The 27,853-nt window shown below is 46.7% G+C and overlaps 1 protein-coding gene across 1 annotated transcript; it reads right to left on the reverse strand.

The window, feature by feature from the left end:
- Positions 1-1,971: 1,971 nt before the first annotated feature.
- Positions 1,972-27,853, reverse strand: VPS18 (VPS18 core subunit of CORVET and HOPS complexes). The gene is made up of 6 exons (XM_068253376.1): positions 27,725-27,853; positions 24,276-24,417; positions 19,614-19,705; positions 14,850-16,705; positions 12,085-12,857; positions 1,972-2,115 (listed from the first exon to the last, which is right to left on the reverse strand). The coding sequence occupies exons 1-5, from the start codon at positions 27,810-27,812 to the stop codon at positions 12,129-12,131; spliced, it is 2,907 nt and encodes a 968-aa protein (XP_068109477.1). The 5' UTR covers positions 27,813-27,853; the 3' UTR covers positions 1,972-2,115; positions 12,085-12,128.

Genomic DNA, 27,853 nt, shown 5'->3' on the forward strand with positions numbered 1-27,853 from the left:
CATGATTATCCACAGGGCAACCTAGGCAGGTGCCTGTGGTCCTTTGGGTTCCAGGGGGCCCAACAGCCAATTTCTCTGTCCCTTCTCCCACATAAGACTCCCAAAAGGTCCATCAGGATGAGCCAAAGCTACAACCTTGCCTAGGGCCCAATTTCATCTCAATCCATCAGGCACAATGCTCCCCCACCTGCCGTGCAACATCAAGCACGCGCCGCTCTGTTGCCCCCCCCCCCCCCCCCCCCCGCACACACACACACAAAGCGACAGAGTGCATCCTCAGCTATGCAGCTGGCTTTGCACCTGTACAGCATGGCCCAGGGATGTCGACCGAAGGGGATCAAGTCCCGACCCTTGATGGGTGACCTCCATCACAGATGTGTACACACCTGTACTCACAGGTCAGGTTATAGAAAATGGAAGCGAGCTCATTCTCTGACTTTCATGCAGATTGAAAACCCTCATGTCACTGGCTTACATGCTCTTTCCAAATCAGTAGCTCATAAGGATTACGGCTTAGGACCTATAAAGCCAGCCATGGTAGATGTCATTATGTTTAGTATCCTGGGTTCACTTACTTAGACAGCAGCTCAAAGGAAAGTGATGAGGTTGCTTAACTTTGGCTGGTTTGCTTGCTTGGTCTGTGAATATTTCCATAATTTATAAAAGTGACATTTAAAACACATTTTTCCTATTAATTTACACTACACAAACTGACCACAGCTAATTAAGCAGGAGGGTGCTGGTAAATGACAAAAGCCCCTTGGAGTTTGCATTTGTTGAGTAGCGTCTGTAAAATCCTCAGGGCAGGGAGCCTGCAGCATTAAACAGCCATTCCATGCATTATTCATCCATCTCTGCGGGACCCCAATTCCCTCTCCTTCTGCATTTCCAAATGTCAGCTCCTTGCAGATTATAATGGCCTGCAGCATCTCATTCTACATGCAGCTTGCTTTGGATCCATTTCTGGCCTGTGTGCAGGACTGATCCTAGGAGGTTTGCCTTTTATCTGTCTGCAATAACACATGCCAAGGCGCCACAAAAAACATTGCCCTGTTATACCGATGGCATAACTCCTATTCCCCACCACATGTTCTTTGCTTATCTCGTGTGCCAATATTCTATTTTTCATCAGGTTTTAAAGAGGAGCTGTAATTCAAATAATGCATATTGTAAAAAGTAAGTAATTTTATTCATTTACAGATTAGTCAGTGTTTGCCCATTGTAAAAACTTTCCTCTCTGATTTACATTCTGAAATTTAACACTGGTGGAGACATCTTTAGCTCTGCCAGGTGATCTGTAAGGAATGTTCAGTACTGAGAGTTCTATGCACAGAGTGATATATTGCTTGCTTGGCATTTGGGAAAAGCTGTTATTACCCACAATGCAATGACATTCACAGACAGCGAATGGTCAGGACCATGGCCATCACATCACACTGACTGTGGGAGGGATTAAACCACAATATCAGCAGGGTGGCATAGTGGTTAGCACTCTCGCCTTGCAGCGCTGGGTTCCTGGTTCGAATCCCAGCAAGGTCAACATCTGCAAGGAGTTTGTATGTTCTCCCAGTGTCTGCGTGGGTTTCCTCCGGGCACTCAGGTTTCCTCCCACATTCCAAAAACATACAGATAAGTTCATTGGCTTCCCCCTAAATTGGCCCTAGAGTATGATACATGCACTACACAATATAGACATAGACATATGACTATGGTAGGGACTAGATTATGAGCCCCTCTGAGGGACAGTTAGTGAAGAGACAATATATACTCTGTACAGCGCTGCGTAATATGTTGGCGCTATATAAATACTTAAATAAATAAATATCAGCCATACAGACCTCCATAAATGATCTATTCGAGAAAAGGTAAAGATTTCTGGTGGAAAAGGGGTATCAGCTACTGATTGGAGTGAAGTTCAATCCTTGGTTAAAGTTCCTCTTCAAGTTACAAAATGATTTGTGTAGCATAAATAAGTTTACATCACTTTTTATTTTAACAAGACAGGAATTTTAACAGTTACAGATTACAGAGTGAGGTGACTGTGCAGTAGGCCAAGTTGCTGCAAATTTCCTGTTTCTGTGCACTATACTGATATCACTAGCAAGATGGCAATTCCTGTAAAATAATTAAAAACAAAACGCAAGCTGTAATTAAGTGCGAGGAAAAAGTGGCGACGTACTGTATGGTGGTTGGCATGTGTGTTACTGACCATGTTGCATTTCTCTGAGGCAGGGGGTCACACTTGTCTTTCAGTTTTCTACACTCTTCCGAAAACTGAAAGACAAGTGTGACCCCCGCCTTACAGCAGCTGATGTAATTAATAGAGCAAAACGGACAAATTGTGCAGGATGTCAGTTTTGTTTTCCGCGCAAAATCTGCATTCAAGTGTGACCTAGCCCACTGATTAACATGAGTTGCCAATATAATACACAGCAAGATGGCGCCGGGTGAGGACGCCACGGCCACAGGGCTCCGGTCTTCTTCTCTCTCTCTCCCCTAACTCCCCCTCTGGCGACCTCCCGACCACCTCCACCCACCTGGTAATGATGCAGGGGCCACGGAGGAGCCTCGTGGGCTGCGGGAGGTAGCGGGTGGGGATCGCCGTCCGGGGAGTCACTGCTGCAAGGGGACCCGGGACGCTCTGGAGCCAGGGGACGCCGCAAGCAGTGCCACCTTCACACTGCGCATGTTCCGCCTCTCCTACTGGGGACCACACAGAGAGGGGCAGCGGCGGCTCCACACTGCCCACGGCCGATCTTGAATGGCTGAAGGGCTGCCGCCTGGGAAGAGGCCGCCACGTGCTCCTGCTGCCATCACCAGCCACGTGCTCCCGCTGCCTCTACCAGCCGTCCAGGGCCACCAGAGACCTCCCCATCACCGGGCGGCTGCCCCCGACATATGCAGCTCAGGAAGGATTGCTGGGGTTGCCGGTCCCCCTCCACCACCAGGTCGCCCAGGGACCAGCAGGAGAACAAGGGACACCCTCCACATGCAGAGGAGGCCTGACTGCAGCGGCTCCCCCAGTCACCAGGGGAACGACCACGCTGCCACCATGTCAATGGAGGGCCTATGGCTGCCCCATCGCAGCCACAGAGAAGGTATGCTGCCCCTGGCCTGTCCATCACTGCTGCCCAGCCAGGGTGCTCCCCCCCGGCACTATGTCCACCATTGCTGCCCAGCCAAGGTGCCCCCCCCCAGCCTCATGTCCACCACTGCTGCCCAGCCAGGGTGCCCCCCTGGCCCTATGTCCACCAATGCCGCCCAGCCGGGGTGCCCCCCGGCCTCATGGCCACCCCTGCTGCCCAGCCAGGGTGGCCCCAGGCCCCACGTCCACCACTGCTGCCTAGTAAGGGTGCCCCCTGGCACCACAGGACCCCCACTGCGTCTGCACCCTCATTACCCAGCCGTGCGGACTTTGAAATTAGGAGCGCTTCTCCTCGAGCAACCTGGCTCAAGTGAACTCTGCCGTCTGCCTCCATCAAGATCCCCCTCAGCTTCCTTTCTACTTTTCGCGGACAATCGGTAGCACCTGTCTAGTTGGGAGCGTGTCGCTGTGTAGCGTCCAGTGCCGAAAATGGCAGCGCTCATATCAGCTCTCAGGCTGCTCCTCCAGTCCCACTCTCTTTTTCTGTTCCTGCTATCAGTGTATGTTGCTATGTTGTATTACGTTAATCGTACGTGTATGCTGTAATGCTCTGTTTTTTTGCTTTTGTTTTTGCTTTTATTGTTTATACGTATGTACCATGCTTACCTGTATACGACGCTCTGCTTAAATGTACGCACAAACTGTAATGTTGTCCTATGTATGCTTGTCCAATGTCTACGTTTGTACCATGCTTAACCGTGCTATTTTCTTGTTTTTCATCAACGACCCTGTATGCGCCAAAACCAATTCCGGGTACAACCCACCGTTGTACTTGGCGAAATAAATTCTGATTCTGAGTTCTCAGTAAAATTCAGCATTTCTGTGCAGAAAATGCACACGAAAGCCGACAAGTGTGACCTCTGCCTGAAGCAGGGGTGTCAAACTCAAATAGGCAGCGAAAATAAAAACTAAGACCAAGTCAAGGGCCAAATTATATAATATATATATATATATATTTATATTTATTTTTTTTATTATTTTTTTTATTTTCACTACCCAAGGCCCACTGTCATCAACCACCCCCCAAACAACCACACCTGACTTGAATGTTTATGGTGAGGGGAGGGTCACAAAGTAGGAGGGGAGAGAAGGAGAGACACATACTGGGTGCGGCTAGATAGGGAGAGACTCACATTGCGTGCTATTAGGTTGGGAGTGAGAATCACATTGGGTGCTACTGGGTGTGGAAGGACACTGGGTGCTGCTGGGTGAGGAGGGAGTATCAGACTGGGTGGGATCAGACTACCAGTCGGAGTATTCACATTTATGGACTACATCTTCCGGTAAGGATTGTAGCTGCCATGCAACATCACAGAGGGTACTTTAAACTGCGGTTCTATAGTACTGGGAAAGAGAACACATACAGGTGGGGGGCTATGGAGCCGTCCCCTGTAGGTAAGTGAATGCTTGCTGCCCCTCTATACGTCCACATTATTTATGAACCACCCTTAGGGGAAGGTGCCTTTAATAGGTTTGAGTATTGTAATGATAAGTTCCCTATAAATGGTTGTGTGGACCTGACTACCCTTGCACAGATTAGAATAAAAACTCATGAATAACCACAATTTAATTATTTCAATGATGCAATTAATTATAGGACAGTATTTTCTTTCTTAGATTTACTAATTATTTAAGTAGAGAAAGACAGAAATGGCACAACTGAAAAACAAAAAAAGCAAGGATTGTAGTAATCTTTATTGGCGGTGGTGTGCCATGGGCAACCCATATGGTTATAAATCGGTCTATTCTCCAATGGTGATGCTGATTTATAGTCAGGAAGAATGGAGGGGGCGTGGCTATGGATGCTGAGATCAGACTTCTCTAGCCAGAAGACATCTTGCAGAAGAGGATTACCGTAGCAGCTTCGTTCAAATAAAAGCAGTAAAGCGGGTTTAGAAGCTGAAAAAAATGCAGCCTCCCCCTTAGTGGGCATTAAATATTGGCATACTTCTGCTATAAATTACTGTATTTATTTAGCTTCAGCGTTTTTAGATTAGTCCTGATCAATAATGAAAATATCCAGCATTGGTGATTTTGTTTTCATAATGGATGTTGCATGCTTTCAGGTGCCCACTTGTTTACATGCAGGACGTCTGCACTAAACCACAACTGGTATTTGTCTGCAATCTCAGCTTCATGAAGGGCAGGACAATTTCGGGACCAGTTATTTTTTCTTTAACAGATTCCGGATAGCGTGGCTCTGGCCCCTTAAGGATCAAAGCCTTTTTTCTCTACTTTTTTACTCAGTGATCACTGTGAGTGGCTCAGTTATCACAGGGTCAGGAGCACAGAGCTCAGCTGTCATCTGACAGCTGAGTGTAGATTTCAACAGAGCGCATCTGAAACTGGTTAAGTACGCTGCTTTAACTCTGCCCATACATGGAGGGAAGTGAAGGTGATATTTGGAATAGATGCAGATAATTTAGGTGTCTGAAGCCCCAGGGAAGTTAGGGTGCAACCATAGGCACTCATGGTAATCGCCATGATTTGTAGCCGCAGTTTGAATATGGGTAGCCCCAGCGCCTGTTACCGTATTTATTTCCAGTTATAGCTGCTATTTGCTGCCATTAACACAGTTATTAATAGCGGTGCCTATATTTCCCTGGTGTCCGATATTCGACAACAAAGGCGATTGGGGGGGGGGGGTTCGTTTAAGGATCATAAAGTAGGGTTCAAGTGAGAATGGAGTCGTTAGGATACAGTAAAATATCAAATATTTTACAATTGTAATTACATAGAGCCTAAGTTATTTTACTTGCTGCTCCGGTATTCCTGGCACCCAAATGACAATGGCACCCTTTTTACATGAATACACTTGGAATCATCTATGTAGATGGGATATGGAGCAGTTAAAACAGAACTGAAGAATGTAATAAAACAAACTGTTTCACTCACCTTGGGCTTCTGCCAGCCGCGTGCAGCCTTCGCATCCCGTCGTGCTCTGCAATACTCCGTTCTCCTGCCACCAGCTAGATTCATTACCATCGACTTGTAAGTTTACGGCAACTTCGCCTGCACGCCCCAAGCCACACGTAGTTTTTACCACGTTCCAGCCTGCAATATGGTCCTGCGCTAATAGCACGGGATGCTATCGTGGGAGGGAACGCAAAGAAAGCTATGTGTGGCTCAGGGTGCATGTGAAACTAGCTGGCAGCAGGAGAACGGAAGATCGCAGAGCAACAGCGTGGGACGGAAGGCAGCACGGGGCTGGCAGAAGCCCCAGGTAAATGAAAAACTGTTTTATTATGATCTTCAGTTCGGCTACGTACTCATATTGCTAAAGTTATGGATGGTGTTTCAAATATCCACTGTAACAAATAACTTTCACACAAGTCTATTTAAAGTGAACCTAAATCTTAAAAAAAAAAGTTTAACTTACTTGGGGCTTCTACAGCCCACTGCAACTGCCCTGTGTCCATGTCGTCACTCCGCAATCCTCCAGTCCCTTGCAGCACCCCTCTTTCATATGGATGCGCAGCCCCGGTCCGCATGCCTCCTGATTGCGCTCCTGTGTATGGGAGCACTTTGCGCATGCACAATATGGGGAAATATCTACTACACATGCACAGAATGTTCCCGGCAACGGGAGCATTATCAACAATGTGCGTGGCCGTATATGCACAGTGGCCATCGACTCGCCCAGCTGAAAGTGTGGCACTGCAGGGACTGGAGGATTGCTCAGTTACGGTGCGGGTACAGGGCGGCTGCAAGGGGCTAGTAGAAGCCCCAGGTAAGTAAAACCTTTTTTTCCCCGTCAATTTAGGTTCCCTTTAAGTTATTGTTCTGTGCAAGCCATTATACATAGCTCCCATCTGTTCCTCTTTTGGAACCAAGTCTCTCTGTCCCTCTTTCTTCCTTATTTGTCCCCATTTCAAGACCTCTGGATATAGTAAACTTAGTCCTCAGTTCCCAGAAAATGCGTTTGTATAAACGAACACGTCGAATCCAGTGCAGGAGATTTGGGTGCAGCCGATGCCACAATAGCGCGTAATAGGAATTCCAGCTCTAGCGGTGCACGGCGAGTAATTTCGGCGCTGTCAGAAGATGGCGCTGAAGTTACTTTTACAAACACTGTAATTCGTCTGCCAGCAATAGCTGGAAGCCGAATTACATCATTCCCCACCATCCACGTCGACCTGGAGGGGGAATTGTGCAGGAGCAGGATAAGCCATACCGGCTGTATCCTGTGCCCAAGTCTCCCATACGCCTGTATAAATATACAATGTATAACCAATTCAGCTACAGTAAACTTTAAAGGGAACACAAGGTGAGAGGGATATGGAGGCTGCCATATTTATTTTCTTTTAAACAATAGCAGTTCCCTGACACTCCGCCTGGTAGCAGGAACAAAGAGCGCCGGCGGCTAGTGGATGAAAAGGACACTGCCAGACACAAATGCAATTATCATTAATACAGCGAAAAAAAAGCAGAAAAAATGGCGCCCGATAAATATCGTTAACAACATTAGAACATTAAAGTTTTTGAAGTATGTTATCTTTTTGAAGCTTGCAACATTATAGTTTTTGTCATTTTGTTTGCATGAACAGATTTTACGTTATCAAAAATATTGTTTCTATGTGTAAAAGGGTGTTTCAGCAGGGGGAGTGGTTAGGCAGCACTCAGGGGGTGGGTGGTTAGTTAAGGCACCACCAGGGGGGTGGTTAGGCACCACTCGGGGTGGGTGGTTAGGTAAGGCTCCACCAGGGGAGTGGTTAGGGTTAGGCACCACCAGGGGAGTGGTTAGGGTTAGGCACCATCAGGGGGGTGGTTAAGTTTAGGCACCACCAGGGGAGGGATCTGTGTGAGAGTAGGGTTGGGTTAAGCTGTATTGTTGAATTTTTAACGTTAATATTTTCGTTATCAACCTCTGTCTGTTTTAAAACGATATTTATTGGAAACCAATTTTGTGAACAATGTTTTTCGTTATTGAGATTTTGTTATCCACCGCCACCATTTCATTATCAAGCAGAGCCCTTTGTTCCTGCACGCATCCTCCTAGACCTGTTTATCTAATACTTTTAGCCATAGACCCTGAACAAGCATGCAGCAGATCAGGTGCTCTGACTCAGCTTTTACTGGATAAGCCATATGCTTGCTCCAGGGTTTGACATTACTTATGCCAGAAGATCACCAGGGCTGCCAGGCAACTGGCATTGCTAAGAAGGAAATAAAAATATGGCAGCCTCCATAGCCCTCTCACCTCGGGATCCCTTTAACTGACTCTAAATGTTATTCTTAATTCATTTAAATCAATTGATGTATTTCCTATTTTCAAATGTTAAAATAAAGAAAACCTGATTATTATGACAGAAAGGACCAGATGGTTTGAATGATAAAACTACATCTTTTGCTTCTGAATTCTTTATGATCTGCGTGGCGAGAGGTGTGGCAAGTCCATGGTTAGAGGTGTGGCAGGGACGTGTCTTAAAGTGTCCCTCTTATCTCAAACATTTGGGAGGCATGATCATCTCTCTTCATGTATGGCCAGCTTCAGTCTTCAGTATAAAGATTCCGCACACAGTACATTTTCATCACTTGAAACCAATGTTTATGTTTGCTTCCGGTGATTTTCTACTAAACGGCATGCACCAGTAACCCTGACATTGGCACCTCTTCGGCAGTAGCCACCTGGCTTGGAAAACTATTGGCTGACTACTATTATATTTCTTGCATCTGCCTGCGGGAAACCTTGTCCTCTCTCCTTACCTCTTTATGAGACAGTATATAGTTGCAAGGAAGAATTCAACAGAAATGTCTGTATAGCCATTGTAGGTAAACTGTCAGCTGAAATTATCACTTCATTTGATAAATAAAGGTGCTGAGGCTGAAGTGTAGAAAGGCTGTATGTGAAGAAGCAAGCATCTGCTGACTTTTGAGATCCTTAACTGAACAAAAAAATGCAGGAGTTTCCCTTACCTGGGGCTTCAACATGCCCCCCGCAGCTGTCCTGTGCATGCGGTGTGCCAAACCGATCCTCCATTCCCCCACCGCGACTTACTTTCGTTTTTGTCAACTAAGGCCCACACAGGCGCAGTGGACCGCCAACTGATCTCCAGAAAGTAAGCTGCGGCGTGGGAATGGAGGATCGGTTCGGCACGCCACAGGCACAAGGTGGCTGCAGGAGGCTAGTCAAAGCACCAAGTAAAGTGAAACTCTTGTTTTTTTTCACTTTAAAAAGAACCCTAGTGAAAGACATATGAAGGCTGCCATATTTATTTCCTTTTAAACAATACCAGTTGCCTGGTATCCTGCTGACCTTTCATATATCAAATCACACATATGAAACAAGCATGCAGCAAATCTCGTCAGAAAACTCTTAAGGTGGCCATACACTGGTCGATTTGCCATCAGATAGATCCCTCCATGAACGAATCTGATCAGAGAGGGATCGTATGGCTACCTTTACTGCAAACAGATTGTGAACCGATTTGTGGTGGCTGGTGGTGGGTGGGTGGTGGTGCCGCCGCTCCCCTCCCCCCCGCATTCATTACCTGCTCCACCGGCGCGAGTTCCCGCTGTCACTGCTGTCTTCTTCTCTGCTCTGGTCTCCGGCATGCTTTACTTCTTCCTGCCTGGCAGGAAGTTTAGACAGTAGAGCGCCCTCTACTGTTTAAACTTCCTGCCGGACAGGAAGAAGTGAAGCATGCCAGACGAGACCAGACGAGACCAGAGCGAAGAAGACAGCAGTGACAGCGGGGACTCGCGCCGGCCGGAACAGGTAATGTATACCCGCTGTATTGCGTCGGTCATTCGAACGCCGCTATCGACGCACTCCCGACCCGCCGAGAAAAATCTTCCGCATGGACGGATCGTCGGGAACGATCGATTTCAGACGGAAATCGATCGTTCTGTCAGCGGTGTGCGCGGCGATTTCACAGCCGATTTGATCACTGTGATCGAATCGTCCGTATATCGGCGGGAAAATCGTTAGGTGTATTGGCACCTTTATCTGCATGCTAGTACACAGTTTGCAGCTAAAACTATTAGAGGCAGAGGATCAGCAGGACAGCCAGGCAACTGGTATTGTTTAAAAGAACATAAATGTCAGTCTCCATGTTTCTCACCTTGGGTTTCCTTTATTTTTGCATTACAGATAGGGTTACATTTTAAATTATTCTAGGAAGAAAGTTCTACAACCACAATCTTCCTAGAAGATGAAACGTAAAAAGAAGCAAACAGAAACAAAAAACAAAAAAACAAAAAAACAAAAAAACACAGGAACCGCCCCTCTGGCACATGGTAAATCTTTTCTTTCTGAAACATGGCATTAGTTGTTTCACAAACATAACCTATGAAGAGAAATCACAAACCTATAACAAACGTCCTTAATGGCATAATTTTTTCCCCCCTCTAATCAGTTAACACAAGCTCATGGATAGATCTTTTAGTAAGGCATTTTCACCCATTCATTTTGTATTTCATTATCATACAGCATGCCTAATGCACATAACAGACTGTGAGATGCAAAAAAAAAAAAAAAGTGTTATAGCAGCCAATATTCAGTCAGCAGTGCACAGCCAATCAGGAGCCTTGGTGAGGTGTGACTGGTGACCAATTGCCAGGCACAAATATACCCACCAATAGAGTGCAGGAATCATTCCTAAACACAGGATGCAATGGGGCAGATGTACTAAAAGGTGAAAGGATCCAGTTTTCACATTCATTCATGTGCAGAGGAATTGAGCCATCTTGCGCTTGTGCAGTGGCTGTGCTTGTACAAGAATGGGAGTGCAGCTACATGAACCTATTCGAAAAGCCCTTGTGAAATATGTTTGGAGGATCCCAGTGCCAAATCGGGGGGGGGGGGGGGGAATCCTTTGGATTATCAAGAGGCTTCAGCCTTGGGCACTTTCTTCCCTACAGATACTGCAACAAAAAGAAGACACAGTGAACAGCTCGGCACTGCTCATGTTGATTTATTGCTGATGCACTTGCATTCAATTCTTGCATAACACAAAATGACATTCAAGATAATACTTATCGTGTGCAAGATGGAGGGGTTGTGGGGTGGCCAGTGGGTGCCGTCTGGTGCATGGCCTTGGATGTGCACATCCAAGCCTCAGAAAAAACTATTAAAGAGGAACTGTAACATAAAAAGATCCCCTGGGGGGTACTCACCTCGGGTGGGGGAAGCCTCCGGATCCTAATGAGGCTTCCCACGCCGTCCTCCATCCGTCAGGGGTCTCGCTGCAGCCCTCCGTGGAGTCCGGGCAGCGGTGACGTCAATATTTACCTTCCTGGCTCCTGCGCAGGCGCTCTGACGGCTGTCGGCTCCGAACTACACGGAAACACCCGATCGCCGTCGGGTCCGCTCTACTGCGCAGGCGCAAGTTTCCTGCGCCTGCGCAGTAGAGCGGACCCGAATGAGATCGGGTATTTCCGTGTAGTTCGGAATGGAAAGCCGCCACAGCGCCCCCGCTGGAGCCAGCAAAGGTAAATATTGAAATGACAGTCGGCACAGTCGCCGGCTGTTCGGAGGGCTGCGGAGAGACCCCCGTGGGACAGAGGACGGCGTGGGAAGCCTCATTAGGATCCGGAGGCTTCCCCCACCCGAGGTGAGTACCCCCCAGGGGATCTTTTGAATGTTACAGAGTCTCTTTAAAGCAAAATGGTCATCAGGCCGTGTACCAGACGGCACCCACTGCCCAACCCAGATCCCCTCCATCTTTCACACGATAAGTATTATCTTGAATGTCACTTGTGTTATGCAAGATAAACTTTTATTGACAAAAATTGTATGCAAGTGCACCAGCAATAAATCAAGGTTAGCAGTGCCGAGCTTTTCACTGTGCCTTCTAGTTGCAATATACTGCCTTGGTTCAGAGCATGCCGACAGTCTGCACACCGCAATCTGAGTCGTCTGATCCACGTGTGTTTGCTTCCGTGTGCCAACCCACTACTCTTTTTCTTCTCTACAGATACAATTTAAGTGCGCCAACCTTATTTCATGTGGTTTCATGAAAATTTTTAAAAGCTGGCAAACCTACAGCCAGCTGTTCATTTCCTCTTTAAATTTCTGTGGATCTATGAAAGGCTTGTCAATTGATCGAATCATAAGTTCTCCACAGTACGGGCATTCAGCTGCCACAATGTCATCAATGTCTGCCTTGATCTGCTCACGACTTGGTTGTCCTTTGCCAAGACTTATACTGTCCTCCTCCTTGGCAAGGGAGCGGCTTTTGGAAGGCTGGACCGCAGCTGCCAGCTTCTTTTGCAAGTCATCTAGTTCCTTCTGTTTGTAAGCAAGCAAGTTGGGGACAACTGTCTGCATGAGGCAGTCATAATGGAACATGTGACCACAAAGGAAAAGATAGAAAGGGCGGTTCAACAGTGGAAAGTCACAGGAAGTGCACTTATCCTGCGGGTCCACTGAGCCATACTTATTCCTCATCTCCTGCATGTCTTCCCGAATGCGTTTTGCGCTCAGTGTGGCATCTTCCATTTCTTGCTTCAGCTCCTCAATATGCTGGTTGTAAGCTTGAAGAGAGTTACAGATGGCTTCCTTGAAGTGGTCAATAGTCACAAAGTCAGGGAAGAATGGCAAAATATCTTCTATTTTAAGAAGATTACAGCTGGACAGACAGACCATTGCTTTCTTCACATCCTTCTCTTCCTGCACTACATGACGGGCAATCTTTAGCCACAATTTCTTATTCAGTTCCTCATCATATGCTGGCAGGTCTGCACACGTCTTTGCCAGATCCACATCTACCTGCAAGTAGACAAAAAAAATCCATGTGATTACTTGCAATAAAAAGAGCAAAGAAACTTTTAACAACGTTTACAAACCTACTTTTTATAGTTTACAAGCAAACAAAAAGAAAACCACTAAATTCTGTCACAGGAAATCAGATCGGACCTAGCAGAAATAATTGATTCAACTAATCTGATAGGAAATTGCATGGCGTGTACCAGGTATTACAGTTTAGGTTACAGTACACATGAATCAAAATACACAGACTGAGGTGAAAGGATTTTGTTGATTGTGTAGGCATTATAGCATTTATGCTTATCTTAACCCTTTGGGGACCGGCTGCCTAACCCCCCCTTATGGACCAAGCCATTTTACATGGGGGGGGGGGGGGGGGCAGGCAGCCGGATCCCTGGTAGGGCTAGCTGGGCATGGTGTGGCCAGATGTCCCCCGCCATGCCAGCAGCCTTTACTCACCTCCCAGGCTCCAGCGATGAGCAGCTCTAGCCCCCTCCGCTCTGGCTGGTATTCTTGCTCGCACTGCAGTTAAGTTCCGGGTCGCAGCTTGATGACATCTCCAAGCCAGGACCTGACACTTACGTCAGAGAGAGCAGAGATGCCGGCCAGAGAGGAGGGGAGCAATGATCGCCAGGGGAACGTCAGGGAGGGAAGTGGATCCTCTTCTTCCCCTCCTACCGCCGCTGCTTTAATAGTGATCACTACGATCCGCTGGCAATCGTAGTGATCACGTGCTCAGGAGCCAATCGTGATGGCTTATGATCACTGAGGGGAGAGGTCAGCCATCATATGACAGCTTAATCTCCCCTCTCGGGTGCGCACGATCGCATCAAGAGCAAAAATGGCAGGTGGCGTAGGATTTACTATCAGCGGTCCCCAAAAGGTTAAAGGATACCAGAGGTGAAAAATATAGGAAAAACAAGGAGAGCTGGCATATACATCGAGCCATCCTGAGGCCCACCCTTCCCACGTTCTTCTTTCTGCCCATCCGAATCTGCGAATTGCCCTCCAACACCCTCCTCCGGGTTGCCAAAGTCAGGCATCACTGCGCCTGCGCTGGCCCGGCTGTACACATCCCAAAGCACGCAACAGGGAGCACTCTGTGCATGCGCGTGATGTCACGATTACGTCATGCGCAGAGCACTACAGGCCATGTGCAGCCGGGCCAGCACAGGTGCAGTGATGGCTGACCCAGGCAACTGGAAGAGGGTGCTGGAGGGCAATTAGAAGCATCGGAGGGCAGAAAGGAGAATATGGGGGAGGGGGGGGGGGGGCGTTGGGCCTCAGGACGGCTCACCATACATGCCAGCTCCGTTTCTCCTATATTTTTCGCCTCTGGTATCATTTAATGATACCCTACTAGGCAGAATTTATTGATTTGGAGACAACAGACTAAGGTGCAGTAGAAGCCACAGTGGCATGCATAGCACACTTGCCTTGCAGCACTAGGGTCTCGGGCTCAAACTTCAGCCAAAACTATCTGCATGGAGATTGAATGTTCTCCCAGTCAGCGTTTGTGTGGGCTTCCTCCAGGCACTCCATTTTCCTACCACAACCAAAAACCATACTGACAAGTTAACTGGTCCCCCAGTATGGACTTATGGTGCGTATACACCTTTGAGCAAAGTCATCAGTTGGGGATCGGAAACCGGTCCCCTTGGGTGACCGTGCTGGGCCAGGCTGCAGACATGAGTCTGACAATGCAGAGAGGCGGAGGGACAATGGAGCGGCACGTGTGACGTCATGCGGCAGGCGGGGTGGTAGAGTCTTCAAAGAGATGGTTGGCCAAGAGGGTGAGTTGATTTGCGTGGGGGGGGGGGGTTGTCTTGGGCGGGGTAGGGGATTCCAGCATTTGGAGTCTTTTCAGGCTGTGGAGGACAAGGGAAGCCTCTTTAGGATCCAGATTCCCTCTCCCAAGGGGCACTTTTTTCTTTACCTCAGTTTAAAGCAGTAGCTTACAGATTAACATTTTACTTGAAGATAATCATAGCATACCTTTAAAGCTAGATCCACGGCTTCTTCATACAGCTCCATAACCTTGTAGACATGCACACAAGCACGGTGGTGCCCATGTTCTGCACATAGACGTAGAGCATATTTCAGGTCATAGTGAATTGTGTTCGGGTTGGTGCCAGCTATTTCTAAGTATGAAAGGAGGGATTCTGGTCGAAACTGAGCATACAGAGACAATAAATAGTTATGGATGGCTTGTTCAGTTTCTTTAAGTTCAAAAACGCAAAATTCCATGTACCGGATGGCCTCATTTATGTGAGTAACGGCACTATGACTGTAATTCACAAGAGCTGGGATAAGATTCTTTGGATCCAGCCTTTTTCCCATCATGATCCAAGAGTCTACCACCTTTTTGGGTATATGCTGCATCAAGACTGGGGAGAATTTGTAGAACAGTTTCTCATCTCTGTGCTTTGTTAATACGCCGAGAGCGTCATCATAATCATCATGCTGGCAATGATGGGCTACAACTCGTTCATAGTCTTGCATTAAAACAGAAAAATATACCATGTTCTCTGTGTCGCCATGGCTGGCCAAGAGATCATACACAGAGGCACGGTTATTAAAAAGGCATTCTTTATTCCGAGGACTACTGAGAAAGCTTCTAAACTCATCACGAGTTTTTAGGTAGAGGCTTCTTTTTGAAGTGTCACTTTCTAACATCCCAAGGCGGTTGAGATATAACTCTGTCAACCAAGTGGTAAGTAAAGTAACCTGTATTTTCTCTGAAGGTTTCAGGTTGGACAGTTTCTTCAACAAATACTCCATCAGGGCCTCTTCTTGTTTCGCTTCAATGAATTTAAGTGCGATTTCTTCAAAGTAATTTTGCGTGAGAGCATAACATTTGGCGCTCTCCTTGTATTTCTTGTTCTGAAAGCAGTGTTCAGCTTCTTTTGCTAAAACCATATCCGTGCATTCCGGACGATCTTTACAAAACTCTTTAGCCAAATCGAATTTGCCCATATTCATGTACATCTTCCAGACATCTCTTGGTTCACGTTCCACATGATACCGAAAGACGGCCCTTTCTGTGTGAATCCAGATTTGTCCTATAAAAGGGTCTTTCACCATCTTTATCAGTGGGCCAAACTTTTCAGTAAATACATCTTCGAGTACAACCTGACCATTTAAAGTGCAAATAGCTTTGATCCTGTCAGGCAGCAGTAGTAGAAAATGGAACTGTGTAAGCACAATGGACATTGGCTTATCACCAGCAGATGGGTACTCCCAAACCTGAACATCCGTCAGCACAGAATCTGGGCGAGAGAAGTCCAAGTTGCCATAAAGCACTCCATTTCCCATCATCCAAGCAAAAGATGTAGGATAGTTGCGGAGTTTTTGAGTATAAAACGCAATTTCACTGTAGCCAAGGTTACCTGGAAATTCTTGGATACTTGGAAGGTCATCAGCAGGCTGACTGAAAAGGGGTGCAAACCCATTTTGTTCGCTGCCTTCAGTTATTTTAGCAGCAAATTGGAAAAGTCTTTTCTGGGTTGTTGCAATGATACAGAAGCGGTTTTCATATCCCTTGTTAATTTCAAGGCAGCAGACTGGTACTGAGCCACTTTCTTCCTCCAAGGTGTGAAGGTAACGAAAGTACTGGTCAGGGTTGGTTCCAAAAAGGCCGCCTTCACTGGTTGAGATTTCAGCTTCATAAATTTGGCCTTGTGCAGTCCCAACCAGAATAGGACCCGTTGAGGTTTCATTACCTAGGAACTTGTTCCAGCCAATGCTTTCAATCATATGTCCCTTCCATCGTGAGAGGGAGCGGGCTTTCTGAGCATTACGATTCAGGTAGAAGCATTCGCCGCTGTTCAGGGCAACCAAAAGATGAGACCCTAAAATAAAAAAATAGCATTAAATTATTGAGAACCAAAAACATTCTGGGAAAAAAACAGCAACATTATTATAACATTAAGGACACTTTCAGACTTAGATGTTGCGTTGCAGGGGATGTTAAGGTCGCATAACGTCCCCTAACGCAACGCTTGCTGGTGGCAAAGGTGGACGCTATATAAAGCCGCAAATGACTATGGAGACCACGTGATCGGAACACTCCTGGTCCCGCCAGCCAATAAGCGGCGGCTCCAAGAAGTAAACACTGCAGTGGTGATGGGAAGTCTGGCTCTTTTCAATGAATCAATCCATTGAAAAGAGCCGAACTTCCCATCACTACTGTTCAGAATCGATTCAGAGGCAGAGCAGCAGGACTGAACCTAGTGATGGGAAGTCCGGCTCTTTTCAATGAATCGATTCTGAACAGTAGTGGATGGGAAGTCCGGCTCTTTTCAATGAATCGATTCATTGAAAAGAGCCGAACTTCCCATCACTACACTGCAGTGAATATTAGCCATGTGGCTGGCCACAATAGTGGACTCTCCCCTCCTCCTCTCCTGCACGAGTAAATAAACAAAAAACACATTACTGAGCATGTGCAAACAGTCTAACGCGGCTAAAACCGTTATAACGCACAGCATGCTGCACTTTCATTCAACATGCATTACACTGTAACGCAACGTGGGCACTGTGAACAGCCCATTGATTTTTCATTACTGTGAGTTGGGCTGCGTTACAGGCTGCTCTAACGTGCGCCTGTAACGTCCCACTCTGAAAGCAGCCTTAGCCAACATTTAAAATGCTATGTCTTGCATCCAAATTGTTCGTTATTCATAACCAGGAGCAGTCTTATTGTAGATGATGAACTATGGTATTTAGATGTAAGATGGCATTTTAAAATATGGGCTGTGGATTTATTTGGTGCAAAGATACAGAATGACTGCTGCACTAAGTTCACTGGTAGATCTAATGGTTTTATTTGGTCATTAAAATATTTTTTACATAATGTTATGTATTTGAATATCGTATTACTAAAAGGCTCCATATATGGTTTGGATATTTGAAAAGTTTTGCATTGCCATTTGGTTTATAGGTGTGTGGTTTACAACAGTACTATTTGTTATTATAAGATTTGTATGAAAGAAAGGTGTGATAACATGCCATGCGAGAGCTGAAATTAAAGATTGTCCTCTTATCTGGGGCTTCTTCCAGCTCCCGTAAGCTTGTAGGTCCCTTGCTGACCTCCTCCTTACTCAGCTGTTTGGCCCGCTACAGCAGCCGAGTCACTCATGTCGCACAGTACTGCACATTTGCTAGCTTGGCGGCGCGCATCCTTGTTAGAGTGAGGAGGAGGACAATGAGGGACGTACAAGGGTACGGGGGCTAGAAGAAGCCCTAGTAGAATAAAAGATAATTCTTTATTCTCAGCTCTGGTATTCTTGAAAATAAACCTGAGGTGAGAGGCATATGGAGGCAGTTGTATTTATTGCCATTCAAACACCAGTTGCCTGGCTGTCCTGTTGACCTTTCTGGTCAGTAGTGTCTGAATCACACACTTAAAACAAGCATGCAGCTAATCTGGTCAGATTTTCATCAGATACATGATCTGCATGCTTGCTCAGGGACTATGGCTAAAAATATTAGGCACTGAATCAGAAGGACAGCCAGGCAATGTGCATTGTTTAAAGGACAACTTAAGAGAGAGGGTTATGGAGGCTGCCACGTTTCCTTTCAAGTAATACCAGTTGCTTGGCTGTCCTACAGATTCTATGCCTCTAATACTTTTAGCCATAGACCCTGAACAAGCATGCAGCAGATAAGGCGTTTCTGACATTATCCTCAGATCTGACAAGATTAGCTGCATGCTTGTTTCAGGTGTTATTCAGACACTACTGCAGCCAAGCAGATCAGCAGGGCTGCAAGGCAACTGGTATAGTTTAAAAGGAAATAAATATGGCAGCCTCCACACATCACGGGTTGCCTTTAGGCCGGTTTCACACTGTAAACTGGCGGCAGCGATGCGTCGCTTCCGATGCACTGCCTGAAACAGGCCTTAGGGGAATGCCGCGTTACTACGTGGTATTTCCCATCTGGCACTGGGTCAAGCAGGAAGTAACACGCGCTTGTGGTCACTTCCTGCTTCAGGGAATGCAGAAGTGCACGGAAGCGTATTATAATAATATGCTTCCACGAATGCACGCTGCGTTGGTAAAAAAATTTTTTTGAATCCCTGCATTGCCATAGACTAAACATGACTTCCGGGCCGAAGCAAATCGCCGGAGAAGACACGCTATAAGGTAGTTCTGGACCTGCGAAAACATCACTTCTGTCTCGCCGAGCCATATGAAAGTCTCCATAGACTTTCATTGACCGGCGGTGGGGTACGGTAAAAATACCGCACCTCCCTGTCCCGGTGTGAAAGGCCCCTAAAAGTGTACCTAATTAAAAAAAGGATTTATTCTTACCTGGGGCTTCCTCCAGCCCCCTGTAGTCAGTCTGCTCCCTCATTGTCCTCCCGGTCCCCTCCGTTGTGCTGCTGTTAGCCACAGTAATGTTCTCAACACAGCCAGGCAGGGGACTACTGTGCATGCGCAGCCCCGGCCATGCGCACCCTCTGATCATGCTCCCAAAGCCAGGACCATTCTGCAGATGCACAGTTCAATAAGACTAACTGCACTTGCGCAAAATGCTCCCGGCAACAGGCAGTGGCCCTCAACTCAACCGGACAGCGAACTCCCCAGCAGCAGAATGGAAGGGAAGGACTACAGCATGCTGGGGAAAGCCCCAGTGAAAAACACTTAAATCTACCGATAAACAATTAATGTTTCATCATTTTGTCAAGCGATACCACTGGAACTAATCTTAGCTCATTTCTTTTGAATCACATGAAACAGCAAAGCCAATTACTACCTGTGGGGTCCAAAAACATTTTGTGGACTTTGAAGTCATCTTTACGGCCCAGGTCTACTTGGTTGGGCTGGTCTGCTTTTACTAAATCAATCCTAAAAAAAAAAAAAAAAAAAATGGGGAAAAAAAACATAACGGAACAATACTTTCAGGAAAAATAATACAATGCTATCAGTCTGTCACACATTTATACAGCATCAGCACTTTTTCAGCAGTATTTTACAGGCAGCAATAAACAATTCATTTCAGAGCCATTACAGAGTAGTGGGCAGAGGGGGAAGTAGTCGAAGAAATAGCTCTCCCTGAAATGCCAATGCCAATTGCATTGCCCAGCCAAAAGCTTTTGCATCATGGCTCTGTGTAGCATTGCCGGCCTCATTCTATTCTATTAAAGGGGAACTGAAGTAAGAGGTATACAGAGGATGCCATATTTATTTCCCTTTAATGAATACCAGTTGCCTGGCAGCCCTGCTGGTCTATCTCTCTGCAGTAGTATCTGAATAACACCAGAAACAAGCATGCAGCTAGTCTTGTCAGATCTGAAACACCTGATCTGCTGCATGCTTGTTCAGGGGCTATGGCTAATAGTATTAGAGGCAGAGGATCAGCAGGGCTGCCAGGCAACTGGTATTGCTTAAAAGGAAATAAATATGGCAGCCTCCGTATACCTCTCTTCAGTTCCCCTTTAAATGCAGCGCTGTGGCTCAAAATGCTTGCAGCAGTGCATTTACAGAACACACCGCTGCACAGTGCACAAGTGGATATGTCAGACAGTACTGTGCAGGTAGATTTCCTTGCATATCTGGATGCACTGCTGACATCCCCACAGCAACATGCAAGTGTGTCTCAGCCATCATGGTGTAAAAATAAATGAAAGGGGAAATATTATGCAGTTCACCAAGCACCTCCTGCAAGAACCCCTGTCTGAAGCAATTATTAGCCCTGCCTGCTCTTACTCTGTCAATCTCAGCACTGTTTATCTGAGAAGGCACTACTTCTTCATGCTCACAGGCAAGCATAGTTTGGAAGGATTAGCCTAATGAATAATGAATGAGGTGAGAATGATTATAGAGGCTGCCAGATTAATTTCCTTTTAACCACCCTGGCGTTCAGTTTCCCCAGGATTTCCGTGCAAAAAGTGTTTCAATTAATTTCCAATAATTTGCAACCATTTTTTTTGCAACCAATTTTTTTTTATATTGAATTCAATACAGGTTATTGTATTGAATTCAATTTAAAAAAAAAAAAAAAAAAAAAAGTGTTTTCTGCAAGATGTTGATGACGCTGTGTGACCCTGGTGTCATCAACGCTGATCAACGGGGGACATGTGATCGCCGAGGGAGAAGCAAAATCCACCAAGGGACATGGAAGAAGACACTGGGGAAGCTATCAGAGGTACGCGACGAAGGATCAGCATGCCAATGGTGAGTATAAGACCCAGATGTATAGGTAGAAGATGTTCAGCCAGATGTATAGTTAGCCAGATGTGCAGCCAGGTGTATAGTTAGCCAGGTGTATAGCCAGGTATATAGTGAGCCAGGTGTTTAGCCAGATTTATAGGTAGCCAGATGTCCCCCTCCCGATCCCCCCCCCCTCCTAGCACGCTGTGGGTAGCTATCTGTGCTACCCACAGCGTGCAGAACAAGCACACCCTAGGGAATCCCTGGGCAGCCAGCGGGGCAGAGAATGTGCGGGGGTTCCCCCTTGTATGTGGAGGCTGTGCTGGCGGGGGATCCCCCTCTGTGCGGGCGGGAGGAACCCTTTTCTATGGTGGCTGTCCGGGCAGGGGATCCACCTCTGTGCGGGTGGGGGGATCCCCCTTCTATTGTGGCTGGGCGGGGGATCCCTCTCAGTGCAGGTGGGGGGATCCCCCTTCTATTGTGGCAGGGCGGGGGGTCCCCCTCAGTGCGGTTGGGGGGGATCCCCCTTCTATTGCGGCTGGGCGGGTGGCCTATCCCCCTCCTCCCCCTCCCTCCCGATCTCCCCCCCCCCCCCCCCCCTCTAAGCCCGTTGAGTAAATAGATGTACTCACCCGATGGCTTTCTCCAGCGACGGCAGCAGCACTTCCTCCTCCATCTCCAAAGTCTCGTTCTCTGTACAGTTACATTACGAGGCTTGGTGACGTCACCAAGCCTCATAATGTAACTGTACAGAGACCGAGACTTTGGAGATGGAGGAGGAAGTGCTGCTGCCGTCGCTGCAGAAAGCCATCGGGTGAGTACATCTATTTACTCAATGGGTTTAGAGGGGGGGGGGGGGGGGGGGGAGAGGGGGATAGGCCACCCGCACAGCCACAATAGAAGGGGGATCCCCCCACCCGCACAGAGGGGGATCCCCTGCCCGCAACAGCCACAATAGAAGGGGGATCCCCCCACCCGCACAGAGGGGGATCCCCTGCCCGCACAGCCACCATAGAAAGGGGTTCCCCGCCAGCACAGCCTCCGCATACAAGGGGGATCCCCCGCACATTCTCTGCCCCGCTGGCTGCCCAGGGATTCCCCAGGGTGGCTGGATGCTTGTTCTGCACACTGTGGGTAGCACAGATCGCTACCCACAGCGTGCAGTCAGGCATCCAGCCATCCTGGGGATTCCCTCTGATGAGAAAAAAATGCAGCCGGCGGCGCAGAGAAACAGGAAATCTCCCTGTCGGCATGGACGAGCTCAGCTCGTCATTAACGTTTTTTGCAAGTTTTTGCTGGACGAACTCAGCTCGTCCATACCGCCAGGGAGGTTAAGCAGATCCGAGATGAAAAACTAACTATAACAAGTAACTTGTCTATATATCTTATCTAAAGTTTAGATAGTTTACACAGCAAATCTAGCTACATACAGCTTCAATAGTTTATGATGATTTATTCCTGTGATACAATGAGAGCGGCCATGTTCTGTTTGTCATCATCACATAGGTAAGCTGCAACTGCATCTCCACCCCTCAGCCTGTGAAAAATTCACTCCCCCCCCCCCCCCCCCTTCACCTCCTCCTCCTACTGCCCAGACTGAGCTTGTTTACTTTATAGGGAATTAGAGTATTAAAACAAACAAAAAAAAGTATCTGGCTTGAGGAAAGCCCTATAGACTATATGAAAGGAACACAATTATGCAATGAATAAAAATTAATCTTGGATCTACTTTAACACAATACCAGTTACCCAGCAGTCCTGTTGATCTTCTAGGATCAGTAGTGTCTGAATCACACCTCTGAAATGAGCATGCAGCTAATCCAATCAGACTTGAGTCAGAGCACATGATCTGCATGCTTGTTCAGAGTGTATGGCTAAAAGTGAAGACACAGGATCAGGGGACAGCCAGGCAACTTGTATTGTTTAAAGGACACCTGAGATGGCATGTGTGGGCCTATTTATACTTACCTTGGGGTTTCCTCCAGCCCCATGAGGTGCTTGGAGTCCCTCACTGTCCTCTCTATTCTGTCTGTCTTCCTCCCAATAATCCTGCCAGATGTGGCTAGTCATGCGCTTCTTCACATGCGTGGCCCGGCCGCACCTCATGCAGAAGAGCGCGGCTGGCCTAATTACCGGAATGATTTCAGAGAGATCGGAGTGGCTGGCGAGGGACTCCAAGCACCTCATGGGCCTGGAGGAAGCCCCAGCTAAGTATAAATAGGCCCACACAGCTCATCTCAGGTGCACGTTAAAAGGAAATAAATATGTTCCCTTCAGTTAAGGTTACTGTGAGGGCTGCATTACAGTTAAGGTTACATTATAGCAGTGTTTATGAATAACTTAAGGCACTATTAACAAGGTAAGATTTAAGTTTTAATATACCGGTAGTTTAAAAAAAACAAAAAAAAAAAAAAAACACCTTTATGTACCTAATACAAACCGTTGTACAAATAGGTTTTAAGTGTGTGTAGGAAGAAACTGCAAACAACTTTAAAGAAAGTCTTTCATAGGAGAGATAGTGAGACTGGCACTGCTGACTCCCTCCATAAAATGCTATTTGACTCCCAAAACAGGATCTAAGGCTACAACAGTTTCTAAGTCACTAACCTTGAACATGTATGCAGGTTAGAAACCCTCACTACATAGGCTGCTATATGCTTGTAGTGAGAAGAAAAAGATGCTCCTAACAGGAAAATCCCAATCCACCTAGAAGGGTTAAAAATCTAGAAAATCAAAGCCATTAGCCCCCAATCAACCAGTAAGCAGCTAGTTAGTTTGGAGACATGACTAAATGCTTCAGTGAAAAAACAAAACAAAAACTAGAGATGTTGGGTCAAAAATTCACAAACCCAGTTGGGGCATTACCTGGTGGCATCCTTGTGCAAGCTCAGAAGAGGGTGGACTCGCTGGGACATTGGGCCCACTTGGGATCTCAAGAAGAAAAGATGATGGACACAGCATTGCACTAAAGATAGCTGATCGTCAAAAAACTCATTGAAATTGTGATTGTACATGGCCTTAACTGGCAGCTAGAAGCTTGTAATTGCCAAATCCCCAGTCCTTACTAGTTCAGTGGAGATTTGCATGTTAGGAGAATGTTCTGCTCAAACACTACACACTTGTTCCAAGGCAGTGAGTCAGAAACACATTGGAGCTGTAATTACCATCTTCAGAACGATGTCCCCAATCACAGCTTCCATTTCTCTCCTGACAGAGAAGAAGGAATCCCAGACATTCACATTATTTCCACAAATTGTTTTGGTACCTGAGAACGGCGTCTTTTCCCAAACTCATGCAGAGCTGATTACTGCACACCACCAAGCTGTTAATATTCTCTGGAGGGGTGAAATCAATCCTCTGTTTATTAAATATTGGAGTTTCCTTTTCCAAACGAGCATTGACATAGCCTGAAAGAAGTAGAAGCCATTAAATGTGTTAAAAGATGGACAATCCTCGCAGCCTCATAGCCAATTTACCAAAATGACTGATGTTTTCTATCTCAGAAGATTATACAGTGAAGTTTGCAAATGCCAGTCAATAACATAATAGTTTTTCAGTGTAAACTAAGCCTTAAAGTAAACTGGAACTGAGATGGATATGGCGGCTGCCATATTAATTTCCTTAAACAATAACACTACAGTAGGTGCAGCAATATACAGAGCGGTATCCTGCAGGGCTGTGGAGTTGGAGTCAAGAAATCGGAGCAATTTTGGGTACCTGGAGTCAGAGTCAAGGCTGTGGACTCCGTACAAAAATCATCCGACTCCTCATTTTATGAAACCACCGACTCGGACTCCAAGTACCCAAAATTGCTCGACTCAGACTACACAGGCCTGGTCAGAGTCGTAGTCGGTGGCTTCATAAACTTATGAGGCAGAGTCGGATGATTTTTGTACCAAATACACAGCCCTGGTAAGTATTAGACAAAGGAGTCAGAGTCGGATTAGGAGCCATTTTGGGTACCTGGAGTTGGTGGTTTCATAAACTGAAAAGTCGGATAATTTTTGTACTGACTCCACAGCCTTGGTATCCTGTATACTCCAGTAGGTGCAGCAATATACAGAGAGATTATATCCTGTACACTACAGTAGGTTCAGAAATATAGAGGGGTATCCCATACACTAAAGTATGTGCAGCAATATACAGAGGGGTATCCCGTACACTACAGTAGGTGCAGCAATATACAGAGGGTTATCCCTAACACTACAATAGGTGCCGCAAAATACAGTGGGGTCCCCATACACTACAGTAGGTGCAGCAATATACAGAGGGGTATCCCGTACACTAGAGTAGGTGCAGCAATATACAGAGGGGTATCCCGTACACTACAATAGGTGCAGCTGTATACAGAGGGGTATACTGTACACTGCAGCAGGTGCAGCAATATACAGAGGGGTATCATGTACACTACAGTAGGTGCAGTACTATACAGAGGGGTATCCCGTAAACTACAGTAGGTGCAGCTGTATGCAGAGGGGTATCCCGTACACTACGGTAGGTGCAGCAATATATAGAAGGGTATCCCATACACTACAGTAGGTGTAGCAATATACAGAGCTGTGTACCCTACAGTACAGTAGGTGCAGCAATATACAGAGGGGTGTCTCCTACTCTACAGTATGTGCAGCAATATACAGAGGATTATCCCGTACACTACAGTAGGTGCAGCAATATACAGAGGGGTCTCCCGTACACTACAGTAGGTGCAGCAATATACAGAGGGGTTATCCCATACACTACAGTAGGTGCAGAAATATACAGAGGGGTATCATTTACACTACAGTAGGTGCAGCATTATACAGATGGTTATCCCATACATTACAGTAAGTGCAGCATTATAGGGGTATACCGTACACTACAGTAGGTGCTGCAATATACAGAGGGGTATCCGTATACTACAGTAGGTGCAGCAATACACAGAGGGGTATCCCGTACACTACAGTAGGTGCAGAAATATACAGTCGGGTATCCCTTACACTACAGTAGGTGCAGCATTATACAGAGGGGTATCCCTTACACTACAGTAGGTGCAGCAATATACAGAGGGGTATCCCGTACACTACAGTAGGTGCAGCATTATACAGAGGGGTATCCCGTACACTACAGTAGGTGCAGCATTATACAGAGGGTTATCCCATACACTACAATAGGTGCAGCAATATACAGAGGGGTATCCCATACAGTACAGTAGGTGCAGCAATATAGGGGTATACCCGCCGTACACTACAGTAGGTGCAGCAATACACAGAGGGGTATCCCGTACACTACAGTAGGTGCAGCAATATACAGAGGCGTATCCCATATACTACTGTTGGTGCAGCAATACACAGAGGGGTATCCGTATACTACAGTAAGTGCAGCAATACACAGAGGGGTATCCCGTACACTACAGTAGGTTCAGCAATATACAGAGGGGTATCCCGTACACTACAGTAGGTGCAGATGTATACAGAGGGGTATCCTGTACACTACAGTAGATGCAGCAATATACAGAGGGGTATCCCGTACACTACAGTAGATGCAGATGTTTACAGAGAGGTATCCCGTACACTACAGTAGGTTCAGCAATATGCAGAGGGGTATCCCGTACACTACAGTAGGTGCAGCAATATACAGAGGGGTATCCCGTACACTACAGTAGGTGCAGCAATATACAGAGGGGTATCCTGTACACTACAGTAGGTGCAGCAATATACAGATGGGTCCCCGTACACTACAGTAGGTGCAGCAATATACAGAGGGGTATCCTGTACAATACAGTAGATGCAGCAATATACAGACTGCTATCCCGTACACTACAGTAGGTGTAGCAATATACAGAGGGGTATCCTGTACACTACAGTAGGTGCAGATGTATACAGAGGGGTATCCTGTACACTACAGTAGGTGCAGATGTATACAGAGGGGTATCCTGTACACTACAGTAGGTGCAGAAGTATACAGAGGGGTATCCCGTACACTACAGTGGGTTCAGCAATATACAGAGGGGTATCCCGTACACTACAGTAGGTGCAACAATATACTGAGGGGTATCCTGTACAATACAGTAGATGCAGCAATATACAGAGGGTATCCCGTACACTACAGTACGTGCAACAATATACAGAGGGGTATCCCATACACTACAGTAGGTGCAGCAATATACAGGGGAGTATCCTGTACACCACAGTAGGTGCAGCAATATACAGAGGGGTATGCTGTACACCACAGTAGGTGCAGCTGTATACAGAGGGGTATATCGTACACTGCAGGTGCAGCAATATACAGAGGGGTATCCTGTACACTACGTAGGTGCAGCAATATACAGAGGGGTATCATGTACACTACAGTAGGTGCAGTACTATACAGAGGGGTATCCCATAAACTACTGTAGGTGCAGCTGTATGCAGAGGGGTATCCCGTACACTACAGTAGGTGCAGCAATATAAAGAGCTGTGTCCCCTACTACAGTAGGTGCAGCAATATACAGAGGGGTCCCGTATACTACAGTAGGTGCAGCAATATACAGAGGGGTATCCTATACACTACAGTAGGTGCAGCAATATAAAGAGCAGTGTCCCCTACACTGCAGTAGGTGCAGCAATATACAGAGGGGACCCGTATACTACAGTAGGTGCAGCAATAAGGTATCCCGTACACTACAGTAGATGCAGCAATACACAGATGGGTATCCCGTACACTACAGATATACGATATATCTTGTCTCCGTCTCACCAGAGAGCGGTACTCCCGGCACACGGCTCTGGCTCGGCAGGTTCGCCCGGGACAGCGAGTCCTCGTATTCCTCCAGAATAGAAGCCATGACAGCCTTTCATGCACTGCCCGTCACCTGCCACTTCCTCT

This window comes from Hyperolius riggenbachi, chromosome 9 (genome assembly GCF_040937935.1).
Source record: "Hyperolius riggenbachi isolate aHypRig1 chromosome 9, aHypRig1.pri, whole genome shotgun sequence".
Taxonomy (NCBI): Eukaryota; Metazoa; Chordata; class Amphibia; order Anura; family Hyperoliidae; genus Hyperolius; species Hyperolius riggenbachi.

Coding starts and splice junctions, on each gene's coding strand:
- VPS18 (XM_068253376.1), bottom strand. CDS start 27,812: ATGGCTTCTATTCTGGAGGAATACGAGGACTCGCTGTCCCGGGCGAAC. Junction 24,418..27,724: donor GCCGGGAGTACCGCTCTCTG/GTGAGACGGAGA, acceptor TACTTCTTTCAG/GCTATGTCAATGCTCGTTTG. Junction 19,706..24,275: donor GGAAAAGACGCCGTTCTCAG/GTACCAAAACAA, acceptor TTTTTTTTTTAG/GATTGATTTAGTAAAAGCAG.